We start from the raw sequence: 24,870 nt of genomic DNA, 5'->3' as shown, positions 1-24,870 counted from the left end.
TGCCTGTGCCCTTGACCTACTGGCCTGTACCACCGTTTCTGCTGATTTGCCCGTGACCTCGACCCTTGGCTTGTTTCTTGACTATTCTTCCTAGCAAGTGACCCCTGACCTCGGCCTGACCTTTGGAACTGTTGCCTGTCATTACCTCTGCTCCTGGGTTCCCCGCAGCTGATACTCGCCACACGACCCTCTGTAGTCTGCAGCCAAGTCTGTCCCCACCACTAGGGGCTCCAGCGAACACCTGACTATCAGAGTAGACTCCGGGTGGTGTTGTATTGGTTGGAGGGGTTCCTGACACCCACCAGGTAAAAAGGAATTGCAAACTCCCCCAACCAGAAGAGGCATTTTATCTGACATTTCCAAGTTAAGCACATACCCTGCTATAATAGCACCAGAAAGAACACATCAATATCCAAACCCCACTTTATCCGGAAAAGACAACTATTGCAATACGTGGACAACTTACTCCTTGCAGTAGAACGCATGGAAGAATGCCAGCAGGAGACTAAACACCTGCTAATTTTCTTGGCAGAAGAAGATTGTAGGGTCTCTAAAAACCCTGGGAACCCAGACTGGGAACGAAGTGAAGAGTGGACAGATCTGGGTGACATGAATGATGAGGACAACAGGGAACATCAAGAGCTTAATTGTGTGGCATTGATGGATCTGGAAAGGGCGTATCCTACGCACTTGACTGATCGACCTGTAAATAATCCAAATTTTTCTTTTTTCACGGGTGGCTCTAGCTACTATGTTGATGGGATCAAAAAAGCAGGATATGCAATCGTTACACTGTATGATGTCATGGAAGCAGAACCACTTCCCCCGGGTACTTCCGCACAAGCTGCGGAGTTAATAGCAGTATTGAGAGCACTGGAAATTGCGGAAGGTGAAACAGTGAATATATATACTGACTCAAGGTATGCATGGGGAACAGCCCTGGACTATGCCAACATCTGGAAGAGCAGGGACTTCTGATAAGTCTTGCCTGTTGCTGTCCTGAATGCTGCCCTAATAGAAAGACTGACAAGAGCACTGGAACTACCAATCAAAGTAGGCATCATAAAGGTTGCAGCCCACACCAAAGTACAGACGCAAGAAGGAAAAGGAAATGTCTTTGCAGACAAAATGGCCAAAGAAGCAGCAATAAAACCCATTGTGCAATCGTATTATATCTTAAACATAGAATCCTCTGTACAAGAAGAAGTCACAGCAAAGATGCAGAAACAAGCAGGACCACTGGAACATGCCAGCTGCAAAAAAAAGTGGAGCTAAAGGAATCATGCACAGGACTCTGGACCGAGGGAAACCTTGTTTGCCTGCCATGAGCTTTATATGCTCCCATGATACAAATAGCACACGGTCCAGACAGCAGCACAAATACTCCAACATTGGATAGCACCAGGCATCCATACAGCAACAGAGGCATTTGTGCAGAAAACAATCCAGGACAAAAGGGTAAAAACACCAACCGGAAATGCTCCAAGAGCCACCTACCACTTCCAAAGACTACAGATTGACTATATTCAGTTACCCAGATGTGACACATATGAATATGTTCCAGTATGCACAGATTTATTCAGTAGATGGGCGGAAGCAAAAAAAAAACACTGCAAAAAAGGTGATAGCAGAAGTAGTCTGCGTATATAGGGTTCCTGAAGTGATAGAGTCAGACAGGAGCAAATTTTACAGGAGAAGTCATGAAAAATATGTCAGATCTAAAGATCACACAGGCGTTTCATACTTATTACAGGCTGCAGGCCAGTAGGAGAGTGGAGAGGTTAAATAGTACATTGAAACTGAAAATTCAGAAGGCAATGAGAGAAACAGGGATAACATGGGTTGAATGTTTGCCTATAGCCTCCATTAAAGAAATTGAAGCTGAGCCCCTATGAAATATTGTTTGGGTCAGCACCAAAAACAGGTTGTTATTTTCCCCAAGAGTTACAGCATAAACATTGGGACTTAACAGGGTATAGGTTGTGTCTCACTAAACAACTTACTAATTTGCATGCACAAGTTTTGTCCTCTCTTCCGGATTCAGGTTCCCTGAATAACCCTCACCAACTGGAAATTGGAGACTGGGTGTATCTCAAGAAACATGTAAGGGGAGCCCTTGAACCCAGATATAAGGGACAGTATCAAGTTGTGTTAACAACCCCCGCATCAGTCAAGGGTCTGGGAAGAGACACCTGGATACACACATCCCATTGCAAAAAAGACCAGAATAACGATTGAACCTCCAGCAGGAAAATTAGATATTATATCCTTTTTTGCATTTCAGTAATATGTACAAGTCCTACAGGTCAATACAGCTGTACTCAGAGAGATATGTAACACTCAGAAGAGCAGAGATATGTTAGTTATACATGTGCCCCCCCCCCCCAAAATCATTATAAGAGATCAATGCATGAGCGATTGTTGCAGAAGTCTATCCATAGTCCCAGCATCAACACCTGAGGCCACCCAGAGTTAAAAGACAAATAGGAAATAGGGATTGTAAACACCTGCCCCCTATTCCCAAATGTATATGACCCTGAAGTAGTAAATGATGCATGGTGGAACAAAGCATTTGGATGGATGAATCCAGTCAATTGGATTGCTGCAATTCTCTCTTTTCTGGCAAAGGCAATGGGTGGTCTGCAAATTTGTTAAAAAAAAATTAAACTAGGGGTCTGCTGTGTAGCCAGCTGTGTGACGATGAGCAACAAAAGGATGTTAAGGAGATGGGAACAACCAAGGAGAGTAGAGGAGAACATTTACGAAACATATGAAGAGACCCCCCCCCCCCCCCCTTGACGATAGAATCATAGAAGGTCGGGATTAGAGAACGGCAACCGGAGTGCCGAATGGTTATTACCTTTGCTCTGACTAGAGAACAAGCCTTGTGTTATTGTGAAAAGGAATCTAGCCCTAGCCTAGGCCTGTCCAACCTGCGGCCCTCCAGATGTTGTGAAACTACAAGTCCCACCATGCCCTTCCAGGTATCAACAGGTTGTCTACTGGCAAAGCATGCTGGGGCTTGTAGTTTCACAACACCTGGAGGGCCGCAGGTTGGACAGGCCTTCCCTAGCCTTTTCACTTGATTCCTGTTAGGAAGGGAATTTTAGCCCTAATTAATATGATAAAGAATAGGGACTGTGAGTCATATGAAGTAAGGAAAATATTGGTAAGGTTATCCTATTACTTAGGGCCTTAAATCAAATCAGAAATTAAGCTATCAGAAATGGTGCTTAGTATGCTTCTATACACGTTTTTTTGCTAAATCAATTAAGATGTTGCATCTCCTTAAATCAAATCAGATATTTTGTGTTAATATTCTGTCTGGAATCAAGACGCTAACCACGAAGGACGTTACCTGAGCATCTGCTTATGTGAAACTGTGCAGAATCAAGAAGTTATGGCAGCCTCAAGGATCCCGGTTCTGGAATCAATAAGGAACTTGATGACATTTAGCATTTTTGAGATTACTAAGCTTGACCACTACCTTGTTTTATACCTATTTTTATGTTATAGAAACTTTCCATTTCTTTATAGGTACTTTCCATTGACGTGATTGTTGTGACGTAATAAATGTCTATCAAATATTAGCTATTTCCTTGAGTAAAGCAGTTCAAATTGGACACCAGATACTCTGTGTGGTCTCTTATTTCTGAGCTCTGATCAATACTGCTTCTGCCACACCCAAAAACACTACTTCTGACTTGTCAATTAGTTATACATCTATATAGCAATATATATATATATATGTTATACATCTATATAGCAATACAGAAGGTCACCTTGACACGGTCATACAAAATGGTTGTTGAAACTATGGTTTGTATCGGTCACGGTCTGCGTGATAAAACTTTGCTTTCTAAAATGTGTTTCTACCAGAGAAGGGTAAAATACGCAACGTTTATTTTATTCCGTATGATCAGACAGCGTTTCTTTATTCTTATTATGAGGAGGAACAAATGGTCATTAATAGCTCGGACAAAGGTGGTCACTGACCCTGAGGAGGGAATTTACTATAAAGAGTCTTCATATCCAACAGCTTAACAATGGCTGACTATGATCTACACACCAAAGATCTCTAATCCGTGCAGTATGTGCACAGGACAGCCGGGCTCCTGGCCCTTCGTACATAACACACAGGTCTGGTGACCGTATCGCTGGTTGTCATAGGATAGATCCATTCTCCCCCAGCCCCTGGATATCATTGTCTGGTCTGCTGAGGATGCTCCATCACAGGTTTATTTTTGCATTATTTCAGGCACTCGCCTCAAACAGAAATTAGGATTCAATTTTTCTATCTACAGTAATGTCAACGTACCTGTTACCTGGAATGAACAATACAGAACATTTTGCACTGTATACATCAGAAACACATCCTGTTACTGTACAAATAGCATTGTGTGTACTGGGGTATTTAACCTGTCTTATCTGCTGCAGAGGTAATTAGAATGCACCACTGAATGATACTATCCTACTTCCATTGCAAACAATTCCTTTACATCCAGAGATGCACAATACCCTGGAGGGTTTGGTCTGTGTCAGTGATAGTCGGACATTATAGCATAAAGTACAGAAAGTATTTCATAATAGCAGCGTATTAGAGTACAGGATCTCTTGCAATAAAAATAATAAATGACTGAATCAAGTCAGGATTGCACTACACAGAAGACAATTCAATATTCGACAGACCTCACGCCGAGCTGCCATGGAAACTAGTTTCCATGGAAGCAGAGAAAACGGCCACTTGCCGAAGGGAAAGTCAGGATACTCGGATTATCCCCAGTTATTCCTAGTACCTTGTCGTCAGACCAGAGAACACATTAAGGCTCTCGCATACAATTCCAGGGGCATTTTCCCAGCTGTCTCCACCCTTTAACACCAGCAAAGTATCCAAAGAACCCACCGAATACACTCTTATCAATATGCAGGAGCCGGAGATCTCTCTTCAATGCCGAAATCCACCATCTTCATTACATCTACTTACCATCTGCACCAACATGTAACCAGAAACACCACAGAATACTCAGATACAAACCTTACCCAAAACAGACTCAGAAACCCATCACCCTCAAGATCATTTTCCTTTCACATAATGTGATCAAGGAGGAACAGAGACCAGTCTCTGCTCCTCCAACACGTGGGAGCTTTATAGCAGTTATATTGTACTTCTTACACGTAACAAAAATATCTTCTTTTTCTTACTCTAATTTTCACCTTTTTATATAACCAACCTCAATGACAGAACAGGGCCCTGTAGATGTATTGCAAGGTGCTAGTGATGATAGATCTGTGCCTAGTTGAACTATATTGGATTCAGTGAATGGAAAGCAGATACTTGGTAACCACACACGGCACCAACTGCAATATCACCACAAGGGACAAAGTTTTAATTATGAATGGTAGAAAACTCAATGTATGCGCCCATCGTCTGTGGCGAAACGTGTCCCAGAATGGTGCCCTAGTTGTTTGATAGCCAGTTTGGTGGAAACCGAACGTGGGACCAGCTTAGAAAGATCAGTTACATGAAGGCTGAACCCGACCAAACCCTACTAGACAGTGACAAGAGCAGCAGAGGCCGGGAGATAGAGGGGACGAGACAAAGATATTTATAACTAAACAAACACTCCACTGATCAGGTCGCTGGCTGATGGGCTCCATGTTTGGGCTCATTAACGATTCCATCTCAGAAACACCGATAGATTGAGCTTAAACCAAGTAAAATACAACAAAAGACATTTGACCTCTGACTGTGTATACTAAACTATGATCACTATGAAGGAGATTCAACTGCTTGCAAAATAGCGCGAGGACATCAGGCCGTGCTCGTTTCCACCAATTACGGAAGGAATCTCATTTTTCCTCAAGCTTAGATTCCAGCCATAACATCGGCGCGAGGTGTCTCAGCGGATGTTGCAAACTCAATCTCCTCCTATATTTTGAATTGGATATTTTAATTATACTTTATATTTGGCAGAATGTGCTGAAAGAGGAAATACATTGTAAATAGGAACCACAGAAGGACTATCTAATATTTACACACTTACAGAAGGACTATCTAATATTTACACACTTACAGAAGGACACACACTTTCATAAAAGATAAAATCTGGAAATTTATTTTAGTAGAAGTGTTAAATAACAAACTAAACTCTTGACGTTAGGACCTTTATGCCAATAAAAGATGTTGCAGAAATGGTATCAGGTCGATCAGTCTCTACATGTCCATATACAGATCAACTTTTATACAAAACTCTTACATCCCCCCATAGAAAAATACTATTTATGTAAAAAATATAATTTCTCTTTAAATATTCCAAGAACAAAATACAAAATATGAGGCAGTTGTGTGAGAAATAATAACTAGTGAGGGGACAGGGCGGTCACAGTTATCTCCCAATAACATAACATTTGTGTCCCTATATTAATGGCGACAGACGTGCAGCAGTCGCTGATAGCACCTGGGATGTCTGTAGAACTCGGGGAACACAAAAATACAGAGTTAAGTGTCAGTTATTTAATACTATTTATACATTAGTTTAAAATGAAAGCTCCAATGCGGCTGAGACTGGAAAAGCATTGGCAGAAAGATTAAAAAGGTTAAAAATGAATTTAGAAATATCAGCGAGGGAGGTCGGTAGATGAGCGAGGCATTGCCCAAAGAGCTCATAGAAGGCTGGCACCTTTACTGGCGTGGGCTTGTGCTCTCCGCTTTGCCAGGCGAGAATTAGAGGGAGGGGAGAGTCGCACGGAGCACATCTTCTGGATAAAGCTGTCATTCTCCTCGCTCAGGTCACTGTCATGTTGGGAAATCTGACGGTTCACAGCGATGGCTTCTGCTGCAAACAGGGTCAGTTCCTTCGTGCTGCTGTTCCTGCCGGGGAAAGAGGTTGGTTATAGAGTCATGTCTGGAAGATGCCCAGGAGAAGAGCGGTGAGGGGGGCACAGTTATGTCATTTTATAAAGGTAGAGCGAGAGAATTACCTCTGAAGAACCAGTGGAGTCGGCAGTCCTCTTTCTGGGGCACCCTACAAATATTAAAAAGCTGTTACAATGGGTGTGCACAGGGGATCTGTTGTGGGGGGTGCAGGGGGTGCGGTTACATAGAGAGTCTGGGATCAGCCAGGGGGTACAGATTCATTTACCCCTTGCACCCAGGGGTGCTGAAGAACTTGAGCAGCACTGAGGCGTTGTTTGGCATCCTGAACCAGTAGCTTTGAGATTAAATCCTTGGCTGGGTTGGAGATGTGAGACCAGTCTTTGTCTGGGAATTCATACTTTCCTTCTTGAATACTTTCAAACAGCTTGTTCTACAATAGCAGCAGACAATTGTAAACAAATGTAAAGTGATTAATAAAGATAACTTCTATGAACATAATATAAACTAATCTAGGTGAGACGCCCTCAAGGAGTTTACTAAAATATAAATCATTGTAGATAAAAGAAAGAATTTCTCAGTCATGTAATTTCCCCACTTAGAGACAACCCCTCCTTAAACTAAACCTCCCCTATGTATATCTAATGGGGGTCCTCCCACCATTATCATTAATGCCGAATCCCCCTTACGGACCGTACACAGAAACTAGTGCGTAGAGGACGTCAACAGATCTACTGTGAGGGATGAACAGACATGAGGCACTAGCGCCCCCTGCTGGGGTAGAGGACACACGTTTCTGTATTAGACAGGAGAACACATGGCAGACAGTGGTATCGTTACCTGGCACTCTCTGCAGACTTCCCCGCGATCCCAGCCACAGTCTGTCCCACATGTACCCACAAATGGAGGGTACCCACTCAGCATTATGTACAGGATGACTCCCAGGCTCCACAGGTCACAGCGCTTGTCATAAAATGTGGCTTCTTCCGTGAAAACTTCCACCACCTCTGGAGCCATATACTCTGCCGAGCCGCACTGCAAGAACAACGTACGGTTACATCACAGCCGCACGGGGCATTACGTGGGTATACGGATGCCTGGACACGCTACAGGAGGATTACCATATTGAACTGTAAGCATTTGGAGAGCGTGCAGGGGGTGCTGGTATTGAGCCCAAACAAGGGATCAGAAATTATACATTTAACACGTAGGGGGGAATACAATTGGCCGCGTTACTGCCGTAACTTGGCCTGCGCACTATTAGTTACCACGGTAATAGTGCGCACTGACGTTAGTATGGTGATCTTTCATACCGATTTTTGCTTGCGGCTCAGGAGTAAGCAAAAATTGGGGTTAAAGTTACCATATTAACGGTAAACGAGTGCAGGCAGAGTTATTTTCAGCAGTAATGCAGGCAACTGAATTCCCCCCATAATGTATTTTTGGTCAAATACTATTTATGGAAAACAACAGGCATCAGTCTGTAACAAGTCATCAAGTGGCACAAATACACATTTTACCAACTATATGGTGGGGTGAAGGGGAGTTTGTCAGATAATCACTATATGCTCCAATTTAACAACTGCAGATATAAATGATAGTAGGGCTGGAGATTCTTCCACGAGGCAGATATCCCACACGTTGCAGTGACTGTGGTCTGTCTGAGCAGCTTATAAATGCGTTTGGGGAAACAGAATATGTTTAGGATGGATAAGACTGGGGACTAGCGAGATGTACAGGAAAGATCCCGGATGACCACAATTCCTCCAACAAGCATCAGAACCCAGTAAAGCCGCTGAGGCCTAGAGGGGACAGACCCCACCTGTAGAGTAGTCTATACACCTGCTCCTTGATGCAAATAGAGGAGGACAACGCAGTTCCTTACAAATATGTCGGTCCACTACTTCAAGGGGTTCTCCAAACTCGGCCTCTGATTTCACTTGTTATAGGATCATGGGGACCGATTTAACGCAGGATACAAAACACAGTGTAAATTGCGATTTGGCACAGGAAAATAAAATTGGTATTTCTGCCTGTACCTCAAGAGATGGAGATGTATCTGTATTACTACAGACAAACCCTTTAAACACTCACGTCCCACTTGTGACTATGTATTAAATCTTTTATTGTATAGTTTACAAATGCCATCATTTAATCTTAAATAACTAATAAAACTAACAAATTCCCATCATGCTTCCCAAAAACAAAAGAAAAACAACTTTTATCGCTAAACCATTCTTGCAAAATCTTAATCCATGTCCGAGCGACTACTACAGTATCAATAAGTCTGCAAACATACTGACGAGCAGTTCACTGGGTCTGATGATCACCTGCAAATAAAACTACTTTTCTGCATCTTTGTCCCAGTCTCAATCAGTACGAGAACACGTCCTTACTGTATTCTGCAACGTCCCTCCCTCGTCACCTCTTCACTTGTATATGCCAAAAAGTCTCAGGTCTACAGCGACACATTCGCATGTATTTGCTTTTTGGTGCAAATAAACCTCAAGATATGTAAACGGCTGGATGCCCATGAGGTCTAATGATAAACAGGATATTGAACAGTTTGTAGCCAGGGGTTATGGTCTGAAAAATCTGGTTGTAAACAGATCTTCGAACTAGAGAAGACGATGACCACTGTTATATAACGTCAGTAACCCTTCCTCTGCAAGACAAGGATAACGGAGTCAGCGTGCGTGGTTTCATGGTCCTTCTGTAAGTAACTCTCACTCATCCACTATGTCAGGGAACCCAGTAATGGTTACAACAGACAGATCAGACCACATTTATATATTAGAGGTGCCTATGTTGTCTTTTATAGGTTGGTAAAACAACTTATCCAGCCCCTTATATATTTCCCACCTTGACCACTGCAGCCTTCTGTCTGACCTCCAATGAGACCACCCTCCAGCACACACGGTTCATCTACACTTCCTCTGGTCTTTCATATACTAGAGTCTCCCAGAGCTGTGGTTATATTTCTAGCACCAGCCGGTGACCTCCTCCAGCGCGGCTCTTATTCACCATGGTACCCACCCTCTTACACCCTCCACAGACTGTAAGTAGCTTCCACCAACCACCAGCCCAAGTGTTCCCCAAATCTCACATTGTAAACTGGCACTTTGTGGCTGGCTAGGGCACAGGGGCTAATCCATCGTGGGGGGTGAACGAAATCTTACTTGAATCCATTACGGACTTAAGAATCTTCTTGAACTGCAGCATGTGAACCTTACAGGGTCAAACTAAAGTGGACACGTCAGAGACTTCAATACCCGATGAAGGGTCCAGGAACCGGATACATCCGTGTTACAGAGAAGAAAAGTGGATAAACCACAGTAAGTGTGGGACTATAATACATTATTTACATAAATGCACCTACAGCATTTCAAGGTGCACCCCCCCATATTGGTCTCAGAAACTGCCCCTGAAACGTCAATCTGCTCCTCATTTTGTAGATAAGCCAGAAAATCTGCTGAGCAGGAGGGAAATCACTACAAGGTCCAACTAAGACCAAAACCTCATGTTATATATAGAATATCTACTTATCTCTCAATAAGACTCAGTTTACTATTTATTATAGAATAAAATGATCTTGAGTGAGGGGACACCGGGGAAAGCAGTATTACATATGGCACTTATGCATTTGAAGCTTTTTAATATACTGCTCTAAAAATCACTATAAATGCAGTTTTCTGACAAGGTACAAGATACACTCCGCTGGCTTCAGGGAGCCCAAGAACGTCCAGCAAGCACCAGGACTGTCTCCCTAAAGTTGATTCAGCTGCGGGATCGGGCACCACCAGTGCAGAGCTTGCTCAGGAATGACAGCAGACAGGTGTGAGTGCATCTACACGCACAGTGAGGCGCAGACTTTTGGAGGATGGCCTGGTGTCAAGACTGCCAGAAAAGAAGCCACTTCTCTCCAAGAAAAACATAAGGAACATACTGATATTATGCAAAAGGTACAGGGATTGGACTGCTGAGGACTGAGGTAAAGTCATTTTCTTTGATGAATCCCTTTCAGATTGTTGGAAAAACACTTGTCCGGAGAAGGAGAAGGAAAGGTGAGGGCTACCATCAGTCCTGTGTCACGCCAACAGTAAAGCATCCTGACACCATTCATGTGTTGGGTTGCTTCACAGCTAAGGGAGTGGGCTCACTCACAATTTTGCCTAAGAACACAGCCATGAATAAAGAATGGTACCGAACATCCTCCAAGAGCAACTTCTCCCAACCATCCAAGAACAGTTTTGGTGATGAACGATGCCTTTTCCAGCATGATGGAGCACCTTGCCATAAGGCAAAAGTGATAACAAAGTGGCTCGGGGATCAAAACATTGAAATTTTGGGTCCATGGCCAGGAAACTCCCCAGACCTTAATCCCATTGAGAACTTGTGGCCAATCCTCTCAAGAGGCGGATGGACAAACAACAACCCACAAATTCTGACAAGTTGATTGACAGCTGCCAGAGCGAACTGTAGAGGTCTTCAAAAAGAAGGGTCAACACTGCAAATATTGACTCTTTGCAGAAACTTAATGTAATTGACAATAAAAGCCTTTGACACTTATGAAATGCTTGTAATGTTACTTCAGTATAACATAGCAACATCTGACAAAAGGGTCTAAAAACACTGAAGCAGCAAACGTAGTGAAAACCAATACTTGTGTCATTCTCAAAAACTTTTGGTCATGTATGTAGGATACAAAGAAAGGATGTTAGAGGGAATTTACTTACAGAGCCACTATATTAAGGTGGCCCAACAGCCCAATTTCCTGTTTAATAGAAAGCTCAGAATACACAATAACGTCTGAAATCAGTGGGTAACTCTGCTCCTGGGGATCACAGGGTATAACATCTAGCGGCATTGTAGCTGTACTATGGCTGAGCATTCTCCCCAGACAAACCACTTACTTACCGTGCAGAAGAGACAAACACAGTAATGTAAACACTACAAAAAGAAACCCCCAATTTATTATTGCCAACACTAGCAAAATAGTTCCTCGACTTTACCCAGCAGATGGCAGCAATATTACGGCACAAAACTATGAAGTCCCCCAGGTCAGTAAAGGGCTAAAACCACACGTTACATTACACTGTACTTACAGGAGTAGTGAGCTCCGGGGTCGATATGGGGGTACACGCGCTGTTCAGCTTTACGCCACTTCCAAGGTCAAAGTCACAAATTTTCACAGGTGAGACCTGGAAAACAGGTGCATACAAAACATTACCTAATAATAACGACAATACTAACAGTTATACAACCATTACTACACGTAAGAAATGCACTAATATCGCCATTATGTACCTTATCTTCACATTCACATAATATATTCTCTGGCTTCAGGTCTCGATGTGCAATTCCTGGGACACAGAGGGAAATGGATGATCAGTAACGGCAATAAGGAGATAATGACCTCCTTACAGTAAGGTATATGGGGCACCGAAACAGAGGGACTTCTATTATCTATAATCATTTAAAGCAGGATGTTTATTATACCTTATAATACATAGTGGAACGATCAGAACTCACCAGTTATACATCTATTATTTACAGGATTTTATACACAACATAATTACAATAACTCTATATTGTCAAATACACAACACAATTGTCATCAACTTATGTTCAATTCCTGCACCCTCTGGCACCTTCCATAAACCCCATCTCTTGTACTCATCCCAGCCTTAAGCAACGTCCTGCACTCCCCTCTCACACAGATTTATTCTCAAACTCCAGAGACTGCGCCCACTAAGGCGGTCAATGATTTCATCATTGCCAAGTCTAAAGGTCATTACTCACGCACTTCTCCAGACCCCTCTGCTGCATAGGGCGCAGGTTACCAATCACTTCTACATGTCCTACCCTGGTTCTCATCCTATTTAATCGCTCAGTGTAATTTCTCTGGATCCACCTCTGCTCCACTTCCTTTATCAGTTGGAGACCACAAGGCTCAGTCCTAGGTCCTCTGCTGTTCTCTATCTACACCACTTCTCTTGGAAAACTAATAAGCTCCTTTGGATTTCATCATCATCTCTATGTGGACGATACACAAATCTATCCTCTCCTGATCTTCCACCATCTGTGTTGTCTCACGTTACTGACGGGCTTTCTGCCATTACATCTAGGACGTCCTCTCACCAACTCAAACTTAATCTTTCAAAAACAGGATAATATTCCCACCCACCAACACAAGTTATCTGCGTGACTTTTCCATTGACACCTTGACAAAAAAATCCTACAACTCAAGCTCACTGCCTATTATTAATCTTTTATGGTGCCAGCACCTTCCACAGCACTTGGAAACAAACAGTAATAAAACAACACTAAGAGGATGCTGCTCACAGCTTATAATCTATAGGCGACAACTAACACTCAGAACCGTCCTTAGAATGGACCATTCCCCACATCCGATCTGTATCTGAATCATGTTACATCTAAGAAACATTTCCAGAATACGCACAGATCTCACACAAGACACAATAACTAATTCATGTACTCGTCATTTCCCTCCATACGGTGTTCCCTGAATCAGACTCTGACTACAATATATTGTGACTGCAGCGATTAGACTGATTCTCCTTGTAAAATGTTCTTCCTTTGCTGATCCGCTGTCAGTTCCTACATTGGCTGCTGTATTTCCCAGATCGAATATAAAATTCTACTAACAAAGGCGGCCACAGACAACACTGCACAATATACATCTCCTCGCTTGTCTCATAAGATCTCCCACCTCAAACCCTCCGTTCTGCACAAGATCTACGTCTGTCATCCACACATTACCTGCTCCTATGCCCGGTTACAGAACTTTCCTCTGGCTCCAAGCCTTCCACTGTTTCCTGAAATCTCATCAGGCAGCTAATCAAATTCCCTCTCACCCTTTACCAGGCTATTCCGCCCGACTACCCCCCAAATCCCGGGCTATTCCACCCGACTACCCCCCGGGCTATTCCACCGCATCATATTACCACGTTTTTCTTGTTTTATTGCCGTGTTTGTTCCCTCATGTGAAGTGCTGTGGATTATACCAGTGCTATATACATACTTTCTAATAAATAATGTTCCTACCTTTGGTATGAAGAAAATTGAGGGCAGAGGCGATGTCTCGGACCACCTTACTGGCCTCCCTCTCGTTAAAGTGTTTCCGCCTCTGAATATGGGACAGGATGGAGCCTGGAGGAAAATTCCAGAGTGAACAATCTGTCAGATATAGAACATTCTCTGCTACAGAGGAGAGGTTATTTTCTGGATGAAGAATTTACAGAGAACAGTAAATAAGACGGTACATAGGTAACATCCTGGTGCACTATAAACGCATTAAGTGAAGTAGTACAATTATAGATGTCACTGAGGATGCAGAGTGAAAACACAAATTTATTGCTAAAACAAAGATGTTCTGTGCAGCTTCAGCACCAGTTTGAGGCAACGTGGAGAGTAATCCGATCCCATAGTTCTTGGACTAACACCAGGATTGCAGCATGCGGACGGCTTAATACACGTCCTCTGCATTTAGCATCTGACTTCACAATGTTCCATCTCTTGGTCTTGTCACAGATTCAGTCTCAGAACCTGCAGGTGGCGCTATAAGAGTTTGTCTATATAGAGGTTTAATATTCCACAGGTGCCAGTACAATGTTATCCTAGTCCAGATGACATCTTCTATATATTACGCCAGGGGTGTCTATAAGCCAGTATATGTCAGTAATGTTAATGTATAAGTGTAAATTAGATCACACCCTCACCTAATACAGAGACACTATGTAATACATCCTCAGATAGACAGTGCACTGTGATCTAAGCCTGCCAGCTACAGCTGTTACTCTGTACAAGGAGAGACCTTTACTGTCCTATATCGTTACCATATACCAGTATGATCACAGCGTTTCCTACCAGGACTGCCGGCTGATCTACAAGGTTTAATCACAAGGATTGGGAGTTTTTCTTTTCATGCCTAATAGTATATTGCATCTGTTTTTAATAATGTAACTTTTCACAGGTTCTCTGACACTAGGTTTCAGCTGCTAGATGCCATTTAAGGTAAATGAGAGAAGCTGGGTCAGACTAATCTAGGAAGAGTGGAAATAAGATAAATGATCAGCAATAACAGAACACATTTCTGGCTGATACCTCCTCGTAGCTTCTCAAACACCAGATAGAAACGGGCATCATCTTCACAGAACTCAATCAGCTCCAATATATTCCTAAGGTTAGAATAACAAAGACAATGAATATACAACACCAACCAACCATTACGAACCCATCATAAAGCCACCACCCCGGACCCCCAGATCTATCACAGCATCTATATGATGTTACTCTCTCTATAAACGGTCCTATTAATTAGATATACAGACGGTTATCCCAGCTGTACAAATCAATAGAACAGATTAATTATTGTTTGCTTTATGGGCTATTACTTGTTGCCTTGACACTGGTACAGAGTTTCAACTTCTCGAAATACGCGGCTGCGGCTATGCCCGGCCTTCTTCTCCACTATCTGCAGGGAGAGAGAAACGCGTTACAGGCTGTTATACGTCAGCGACCGCCATGTAATCCTCGGACTGACAGGATCAGCAACACCCGTAACTCAGGGACCACAGAGAATTGCTGAATTTCTCCAAATGTAAATAAAGACTGACTGACATCTCAGGTTTACAAGACATTGTAAAGACCTTCTATAGATTCATCTATACTCCCATAAATTCACAGCAATCGTCCAGGAAAGCTACAATGATCCGTCCAGAATAAAGACTGAAACAGGTGCCGACAGGGCGAGGACCCAGGGCAGATGTTGGGGATCCAGGAGGTGGGACTAATATATGTCCACAAGCTCTTACATTCGGGATGGTGCAATGTGCGTCAGTTTACTGAACCAGGCTCTATAATGTCAGCAATAACCACACAAACTTTCAGGGTGTCTCCCAATGCCGTCAGATCGCATGCCCAGAACAAATTGTTTCAGTAACCAAGTTATTTCTTAAGCACCAATATATTACGCAAACAATCATATATGGGCAGCACGGTGGCTCAGTGGTTAGCACTTCTGCCTCACAGCACTGGGGTCATGAGTTCGATTCCCGACAATAGCCTTATCTGTGTGGAGTGTGTATGGTCTCCCCGTGTTTGCGTGGGTTTCCTCCGGGTGCTCTGGTTTCCTCCCACACTCCAAAAACATACCCGTAGGTTAATTGGCTGCTATCAAAATTGACCCTCGGTGTGTGTGTGTGTGTGTTAGGGAATTTAGACTGTAAGCTCCAATGGGGCAGGGACTGATGTGAACGAGTTCTCTGTACAGCGCTGCAAAATTAGTGCCGCTATATAAATAAATGATGATGATAAACGGATAACTATGGAGAATGCAAGAACTAGCCTACAACTTGTAGCCATGCATCCATCCTACTGCATGCATTGCAGGGGTAGGTGGCAAGAATATGAAAAACTTAGGAGCCACCAATTCTATCCTACTCCACCACCCACCCAAACAGTACAGTGCTCAACACCACATCCACACAAAACACTTTAGGTTCCAGCAGATCCACCTCCTTCTGCTGCGTTTGCTGTGAAGGTCTCCTCTAACCGTGTAACTTACAGGTGTGATTCATACCAACCCATGTGTCTAGGGGCACCGTGTGTCTGACACTGACCAGGTGGAATGTATGTTATGACCAGGTGTAATGCAGCACAGGAGGAATAACCCGTCTTTATTACTATATCACCTTAACAGCGTAATCTTTTCCATTGTGCAAACTGACACATCCTTGAACTTTGGCATAAGCCCCTTCTCCAAGCAGCTCGTCAGTCAGCCGGTACAAGTCTGCAAAAGAGACAATGAGGGATAATTATGAAGCTAGGTAGGACACAGGGGAGTTTCCTTTAAGTATTATAATAAATGTAATCACGTCTGCGTATTTTACCCCAGCGATGTACAAACTGGGTGGGGTATAAGACGCCCATTACAGCGCTATGTATTACAGTGTAAACACTGTCTGCACTTGGGTGTTTCATGGAAGACTTAAGCACAAATATCGCCTTGTCCAGATGAAGCAACGCAGCAGAAAGGCTGCATCCTATCTGTGTAATAGTAAGAATATAGAGCTATCTGCTATAGTAGTACTTAGAAAGGATGACTGTTCTCATACACAAAAAGTCTTCGGGTCAGTGTAATGCATCAGACTTTCAGGGGTGTTAATGTTAATAATTACAAGTGATAAGTGCCAGTGAAAAGTAAGTCAGTAACTGATAAGAAGGGGATCAGTCTGCACCAAGATAAACAGTACGTGACCGTTGGGAGACGAGCAGAAAATGCGTTTAGTTATATAAAGACCTGCAAATTTTCCAGTGAAGGCCTCTGCTGCTCTCGTCCTTCGCTTCTTCTTCTTCCGTTTCCCCGAATCATCTATCGGGATGCGCTGACTGCTGACCATTTCTGTGCCAAAATAAAGATGGTATCAGAGAGAGGTCACCTTTCCACATCACACCACTAGGGAGCGCTATATACAGGCAACAACCACCCTTATTACACTTGCTGCAATCACCACCCTTATTACACAGTGCATTGTAGGTGACAGACAGGAGCGATGCTCCTCCCCGCTGATATTAATGCCCCAGATAAAAATCTTGGATATGTCAGGATGGAAAAACATTAAAGCTCTGAAGGGTATAGATTCTGACAGCTCTCTGTACGAAGTAAAAGGTCTGAGTCTAAAGATTAGTAGTTTGAGGCCGGCGTAATGAGAGACCGACAGAATATAAGTACATACTACATTCATTATCCCTCACTTATCATCCAACTCTGAGACAGACAACACAGATCCAACACTCACACAGAATAACATGGATGCTCTGTACTAGATAAATGATTGATGTGTCCCACAAAAAACACTCGATCATGTCTGAACACTACTGAAATACAAATCATACAACATACAACACATAAGCCTAATCCACAGACTCACGTCCTGCTACCCACCGGCATCAACACATCCTTTTACCGCTGTAAGCATGTACTTGAGGTCAGGAGAGTATGAGTGTTGACGGACACTCCATTTACCTGCACTCACTGAAACGCATGCTTTAGGGTCATCGCAGGGTACACTGGTTATAGTTGGTTTCGGTTCGTTATAGAAAGGTTTTCTATAATGAGCCTTAAATGAACTGATACCGGCTCTATATTTGGTTATGAAGAACTGAGTCTAAACCCTAATTGATGTCATGAGTTACAAACTATTTAAATGACCTGGACACAAAGGAATCCCCACACCCCTGAGGTAGCCTGTAAAGGTGAAACGCGTAGGGTAGAGCAGGAAAACACACTGAATAATTACATGAGATGTTTTTGGACACTCGAGCTGCACTGGAATGCTTGTCCGCGTATGCGTTCAACTTGCTAAAACCCAGAAGTTCAGCTTTTGGAACGCAGCCGTGTTCCAGGGAACCAGGAAGTCCGTTGCGACGACAGAGACGCGGTCCCCCATGCTCTGCCCTCAGAGGAGGAACACCCCAAGGGACTCGAAGTCCAGGATGAAACGCTACACTGCAGAAAGTTCTTCTAGACTATATAGAATGGTAACAGAGGACTAACCTTTAACATGAGTACTTGTGAAACGAATATTTATGAATACCTGATCAAGATGTGTTCACACTAATAGAAGAGTATTTGAGAATATGCATACTTATCAGTGACGATTGATTATAATGGACTGATTACAGCTTTATACTGTATGACATATATAAGTTTGAGTTGCAGGTTCTTGAAATAAGACCTGGGGGGTAAATTTATGAAGCTGCAGGTTTGAAAAAGTAAAGATGTTGCCCATAGCAACCAGATTCTAGCTGTCATTTAGTAGAATGTACTAAATAAAGGATAACTAGAATCTAGTTGCTATAGGCAACATCTTTACTTTTGCAAACCCACAGCTTGATAAATTTACACCCTTACTGCACTTATTATGAATGTATATACTACAAGTGGTAATTAAACGTGAGGTATATTTAGCCATCGTTTACCATTTAGTGATTTATTGAAAAATTATAGGTGGCACCAAGGAGTAATGGAAAGTTTCTGTTATACCCATTGTCAAGCAGCCTGGATAACTGCTTAAACCCCAACACATTACCTTATAGTTCAGATATACTTATCTATACCCACATCTGGTTAGTACTGTGAAAGGCAACCCTACATTATACTAATAGGCAGGCGCTATTTAATTTCTTCACTTTCTAGTGGTTTGGTTTATTTGATGGAAAGAAAACAAATAAACCTTCTGATCTTGGTTTGGTAAAGGAGTGGTGCAGGCAGGGCTCATCGTTCAGTTGTAGCCGACAGTCTGATGATGGAGCCCATCAGGGGATGGCCTGGGGAATCCCTATCTGCAGGTATATAAACACCAGGAGTAGTATTTACTGGTATAAACCAAAGTAAGTGGGAAAGGATATGAACGGGAGTGAGGGACGAGGGAACATACCACAATAATAAAAGGTATGTAACCGTGTCAGTAGCAGAGATCACATACGTGTAGCCTCTATGCTACATGTGGCATTTTCACTTAGATTAGAAAAAAAAAAAGCTGATGCCCATTGAAACAAATGTAAAAACCTGAAGCCTGAAACAAGCTGGAAAAAGCTGCTGAAGTTAAAAAGCTGCATTTCCACTAGTGCGACGCCAGGAGGACAAAAATATACACAGGTCAGGTACAAATCCACATGTTACAATTACATTATCTGCTGGCTCAAGTGATGGATCCCAGCCTCAGTATAACAAAAGGTTGAGGAATTAGGGTTTAAAGACATCCAAGAGAAGTATAGTAGAGAGTCACTTATATAATACTATGTTACAATATCAAAATAATCTGTCATTATGCTGTGTGTAGATCGGAGTCATTCTGACGAGACCCAACAGCTGGTCCAGGTTCTTGGCGACAGAACGGACATGTGCATCACTGACACAAAGCTTCCCGGCTGTGACTCACACTCATTAATGGGCTAAGACTTCATTCTCCTTACAACACACAGGAATAAGCTGGTAAGTGTTCCTGTGAGACAAGCAGCAAACCCCAATATCGCATCTGATCCACAAACAGGTGCCGAGTGCTTAATAAATATAATATATATAAGATACATAAAACAGGAAGCAGCAAGTCCCTGAAGGCAGCCGTTCAACCTGAGGCACTGCCCAGGTCTTACCCCTCTGCCACCCACGTGCCCATGTTTAGCCCCAGCAGAATGACAATTCCTGGATACTGAACACAGATCATGAAAGAGGAGACCAATCCTGAGCTGTGGCCTCTGCTACTTCTCCCAAGTTCAGCAGTCAGGACTGTTAAAGCAATATGTACCGACAGCTGCCCCAAGACAATGCCCAGCACTATGTCACAACGGGCCCCCGAGCGCCGCAACCCACAGCCTCGCCGCCCGCGAGCGCCGCAACCCACAGCCTCGCCGCCCGCGAGCGCCGCAACCCACAGCCTCGCCGCCCCCCGAGCGCCGCAACCCACAGCCTCGCCGCCCGCGAGCGCCGCAACCCACAGCCTCGCCGCCCCCCGAGCGCCGCAACCCACAGCCTCTCCGCCCCCCGAGCGCCGCAACCCACAGCCTCGCCGCCCCCCGAGCGCCGCAACACACAGCCTCGCCGCCCCCCGAGCGCCGCAACCCACAGCCTCGCCGCCCCCCGAGCGCCACAACCCACAGCCCCGCCGCCCCCGAGCGCCGCAACCCACAGCCCAGTCGCCCCCCTAGTGCCGCAACCGACTAAAAACCTATGTAGTTTTTCTCCCCGACAATACCTGGCTTTAGCCCCTATTTTCACTCTTGGGTTCCTCCTAATGAATAGTACAAATAGACATTCACAGAGCAGATGGGATCAAAGCGACACCACAACCTGACCCACAGTCACAACTGTCATTTTACAGACAGTAACTTCCTCTTTCATAAACTACTGATGTGCAAACTTCCAATGGCTCAATACGGCATATATCCCTGTATATAGGGGGGACACACAAGCCAGGAGCCTGGGATATCCCTGTATATAGGGGACACACACAAGCCAGGAGCCTGGGATATCCCTGTATATAGGGGACACACACACACAAGCCAGGAGCCTGGGATATCCCTGTATATAGGGGACACACACACACAAGCCAGGATCCCAGGATATCCCTGTATATAGAACACAATACCAATCCCTTCACTGGCTCCCTTTCCCCTACAGTGTCGTGTTCAAGCTCCTCACACTTACCTTCAAGGCCCTCTCCAACTCCACTGCTCCCTACATCTCCAGCCTCATCTCCATTCACGCTCTATCCCACCCTCTGCATTCGGCCAATGACCGTCGCCTCTTTTCCCCCCTGGTCACCTCCTCCCACGCTCGCATCCAAGACTTCTCCCGTGCTGCCCCCCTCCACTGGAACCAGCTCCCCCGCTCCATCATATCACCACCCAACTTGTCCAGCTTCAAACGTGCCTTAAAAACCCACCTCTTCCTTATAGCCTTCCAGTCCCCCACTTAACTGCCCTCCTTTCAGTCTCCCACCTACCTCCCTCCCTCTCCTGCCCTCCTTTCTGTCCCCCTCCTACCTCGTCGCTCTCCTCTCCCCCCCTTTCCGTCAATGCCTCCGCTCTCCCCCTGCGTCTCTGTGGGTCCTACCCACCCCTTAGATTATACGCTCCTTCGAGCAGGCCTACTCTCCAGCTCCTTGTCTCTTCCATGAGGCCCTTCTACCCCTCTCTCTACCCCCGCTGGGGGCTCTCACCTTTCATCTAGCTGTACTTTGAGCTTCCGAGTTACTGTGCTTTTTGTTAACTGTTCCGTGCTGTCTCACCCTGTACGGCGCTACGGATACCTAGTGGCGCCCTATAAATAATAATAATATTATTATTATTATTATTATTAACACACACAAGCCAGGAGCCCAGGATATCTCTGTATATAGAACACACACAAGCCAGGAGCCCAGGATATCTCTGTATATAGAACACACACAAGCCAGGAGCCCAGGATATCTCTGTATATAGAACACACCAGGATCCCAGGATATCCCTGTATATAGAACACACACACACACACACACACACACACACCAGGATACCAGGATATCCCTGTATATAGAACACACCAGGATCCCGGGATATCTCTGTATATAGAACACACCAGGATCCCGGGATATGTCTGTATATAGAACACACCAGGATATCTCTGTATACAGAACACACCAGGGTCCCAGGATATCTCTGTATATAGAACACACCAGGATATCTCTGTATACAGAACACCCCAGGATATCTCTGTATACAGAGGTAGTAACGTCCCCCCCCCCTATAGCTCTTACAGAGCGCAGTGCAGGTTAGCAGGATATCCGTGCTGCGCTGACACAGACACCCCACCTTGAATCCCCCACTCACCCGCGGGCATCTGCTCCCAGCGACAGTGAATGACCCGCATACACCCGTCCACCGACACCAGCTGCTCGCCCCGCCTACAACACGTCACCCGCCGTCATTATACAGCCTGTCCATTGATTGGTCAGGTCTCGGAGCGGATGCGAGGTGTGGAACGCAGCCCTGGAACCCGGATGTGTCGTCGCTGATGTAACTGTCACAGCCGGGAAATGGCGGGAGACTTACAAAATGGCGATATGTCACAACATCCGGGTCCTGTGTGTGGCTGCTGGGAGGGGGATATACAGTGTGATGGAGTATTTCCTCCTGTTCCTCAAATGCAGAACAGTATAACCATACTAGGCCAGTCTCCTAGTCCTGGAGAAGTCAGTGGGATGGGAGCCTCCATGACGCCATTTTCTGTGAATTGTGATAAAATATGTGTAATGGCAGGAGTGAGCCAGAGTGATGGATTCATCCCAACCCTCAGGGGGAGGGACAGGGTAACGTTGATAAATCATACTTGCCTACTTTCAGGCAGTGCAGTCCAGGAGAGGGGCGGGCGGGGGCAGGGTGCTGTCAATCGCCTCATTTTGACTCCACCTCCTGCAATGGAGATGCCGTTTTGTTGCGGGGGCGGGTACAAAATGACGCAATTCACCGTGAATCGCATTATTTTGGACAGAATTGCGGGTTGTGGGAGACCGACCCGGATTTCAGTAGTCTCCTGGACATTCCGGGAGAGCAGGCAAGTATGTGATAAATATGATGGTTTCGCACTGGTCTGGCTGGATGCTCTGCCTGCCGAACACAGACGTTATCCTATACTTGCCTACATTTGAAAAAACTTGAGTTAAAGTCGGGGCTTGGCAACGCGCGATTCACGACCTAAGCCCCGTCCCGCCACTTTACTAATGTGGCCGTTAGAAACTAGGAGATTTGCCTGCTCTCCAGGGAGGACTTCCAGAAATTCAGGCGTCTCCCAGAAGCAACTATGCGTTATCCCCGCTCTAAACGCAGACTCAATGTGTAGGAATTGATTGCACCCAGGAGTTTTAGGGGGGTATTCAATTGTTAGCGAGATCCCTGGAAAAACGATCGCTCAAAATATATTCGCGTTAATACGGTAATATGCGCATAAATACCGTTAATACGGTAGTTTCCATGAAGTAAAAAATATGTAGTTTCCACAGGTGATTAATTTCCAGCTAATTGCACCCAAGTGTTACTTTGTGGGGTTAGGGCGAATCTAGAGACTTGAATGATTGTGTGTGTGCTGGAAAGGAAAATCAGTCACGTCTATTTAAGATCATTGTTAGTCAGGACATGATGGTCCTTCCTTGGAACACAACAAAATTTTCCAATAAGTACCGACCCAACTAAATAGATTAACTGATCTGTGCATGAATAGATAAATCCTGGAAACATGACCTGTCGGTGGTATCCTGTTCTACAGCATTCAGAGAATTTGTTTTACTTAATGCTACTTTCTATAATGACATGTTAAACAATATAATAAGCATTTTGTCCTGATATAAGCTCCTTCTATATTGTAATGTGGTATTATGACAGTGTTTTGGCTTATTTCTAGAAACTGTGAGGTCAGTACAGGCACCTTCATTGTCTCTTTCAGCCCAGGACCCTCTATCACTGATTGATCAGTCTGGTAGCCCTTCCACACAAACCGTAATAGGCAATATTACCTCTATTTCCCATAACCCAATCAGGACGTGTATGTGATAGATTAAGCAGGTGGATTGCTCAGGTTAACACTATAACTACATGTGGTCTAGTTCCCATGATGTGTATTCTGCAATAATTCTATTCAGATGTTGCATTTATATGTTGGTATTATATATGTATGTATCTGTGCACAGCAATATATATATATATATATATATATATACATACATACACATATATTGTATGTGTATATATTGTATGTGTATATATTGTATGTGTATATATATATATATATATATATATATATATATGTGTGTGTGTGTTATAGCCCCCAGTGCATCATACACTTGTAGAACTAGCAGAAGAGGTCTTTACCTATAGCAGCCGCCTTTCCCGTAGAGACTGGTTACGCTCATGGGTACTCGGTTGCCCCACAGGTCTTACACTCAGTGTATTACAAGTTTATGGTCGCACAGCAGCACACAGGAGTGGGAGGTAATAACACGGAGTTAGGGACAGGCCAGAGGTCTGCGGTCCAGAACTGAGTTGATAATGTCTGACTGGCCTAAACTGAGAACAGGCGGTAAGATCAGATACAAGCAGGGTCAGGGCCAAAAACGATGATTCAGGTCCAGATAACAGTCAGAGGGTCAGGGCAACAAGCAGGTATCAAGATCCAGGAGACAGAGTTCATACACAGAAGTCAATCCAAAAGGCTTTCACCAATACAGCACAGGAGCAGGTCAGCTAACTGGGAACAGGACGCTATAACCGGCAGAGAGGCCAAGCCCTCCCTGACCTAAATACAGAGACTGACTAATAGGGCACGGAGAAATCCAGCTTGGGGCAATCAGCCTCAGGGGCTGACTAATGAAGCCCCTAAAATAGTTCCGCACACGCCAGGCTGCCCTCAATGCCGGGATGCAGTGCTACAGACCAGA

General features: G+C 44.3%; 1 protein-coding gene across 2 annotated transcripts; it reads right to left on the bottom strand.

Annotated features, from left to right (window-relative positions):
* Positions 1-6,088: 6,088 nt before the first annotated feature.
* MKNK1 (MAPK interacting serine/threonine kinase 1) lies at positions 6,089-22,379 on the bottom strand. Of its 2 annotated transcripts, none has more exons than XM_075181544.1 (12): positions 22,271-22,379; positions 17,199-17,300; positions 16,591-16,688; positions 15,292-15,371; positions 15,002-15,075; positions 13,943-14,047; positions 12,182-12,237; positions 11,980-12,075; positions 7,715-7,909; positions 7,143-7,307; positions 6,982-7,025; positions 6,089-6,871 (listed from the first exon to the last, which is right to left on the bottom strand). In XM_075181544.1, exons 1-12 carry the CDS (start codon positions 22,308-22,310, stop codon positions 6,664-6,666), a joined length of 1,263 nt encoding a protein of 420 aa, XP_075037645.1. In that variant the 5' UTR covers positions 22,311-22,379; the 3' UTR covers positions 6,089-6,663. The 2 variants fall into 2 exon arrangements, with proteins under 2 accessions (XP_075037645.1, XP_075037646.1); XM_075181545.1 differs by lacking the exon at positions 22,271-22,379 and adding an exon at positions 21,622-21,714.
* Between the last annotated feature and the right edge of the window lie 2,491 nt (positions 22,380-24,870).

Source organism: Mixophyes fleayi, chromosome 8 (assembly GCF_038048845.1).
Source record: "Mixophyes fleayi isolate aMixFle1 chromosome 8, aMixFle1.hap1, whole genome shotgun sequence".
NCBI lineage: Eukaryota > Metazoa > Chordata > Amphibia > Anura > Limnodynastidae > Mixophyes > Mixophyes fleayi.
The sequence above is the reverse complement of the archived record's forward strand: the minus strand, read 5'-3'. Positions and strand labels throughout refer to the sequence as shown.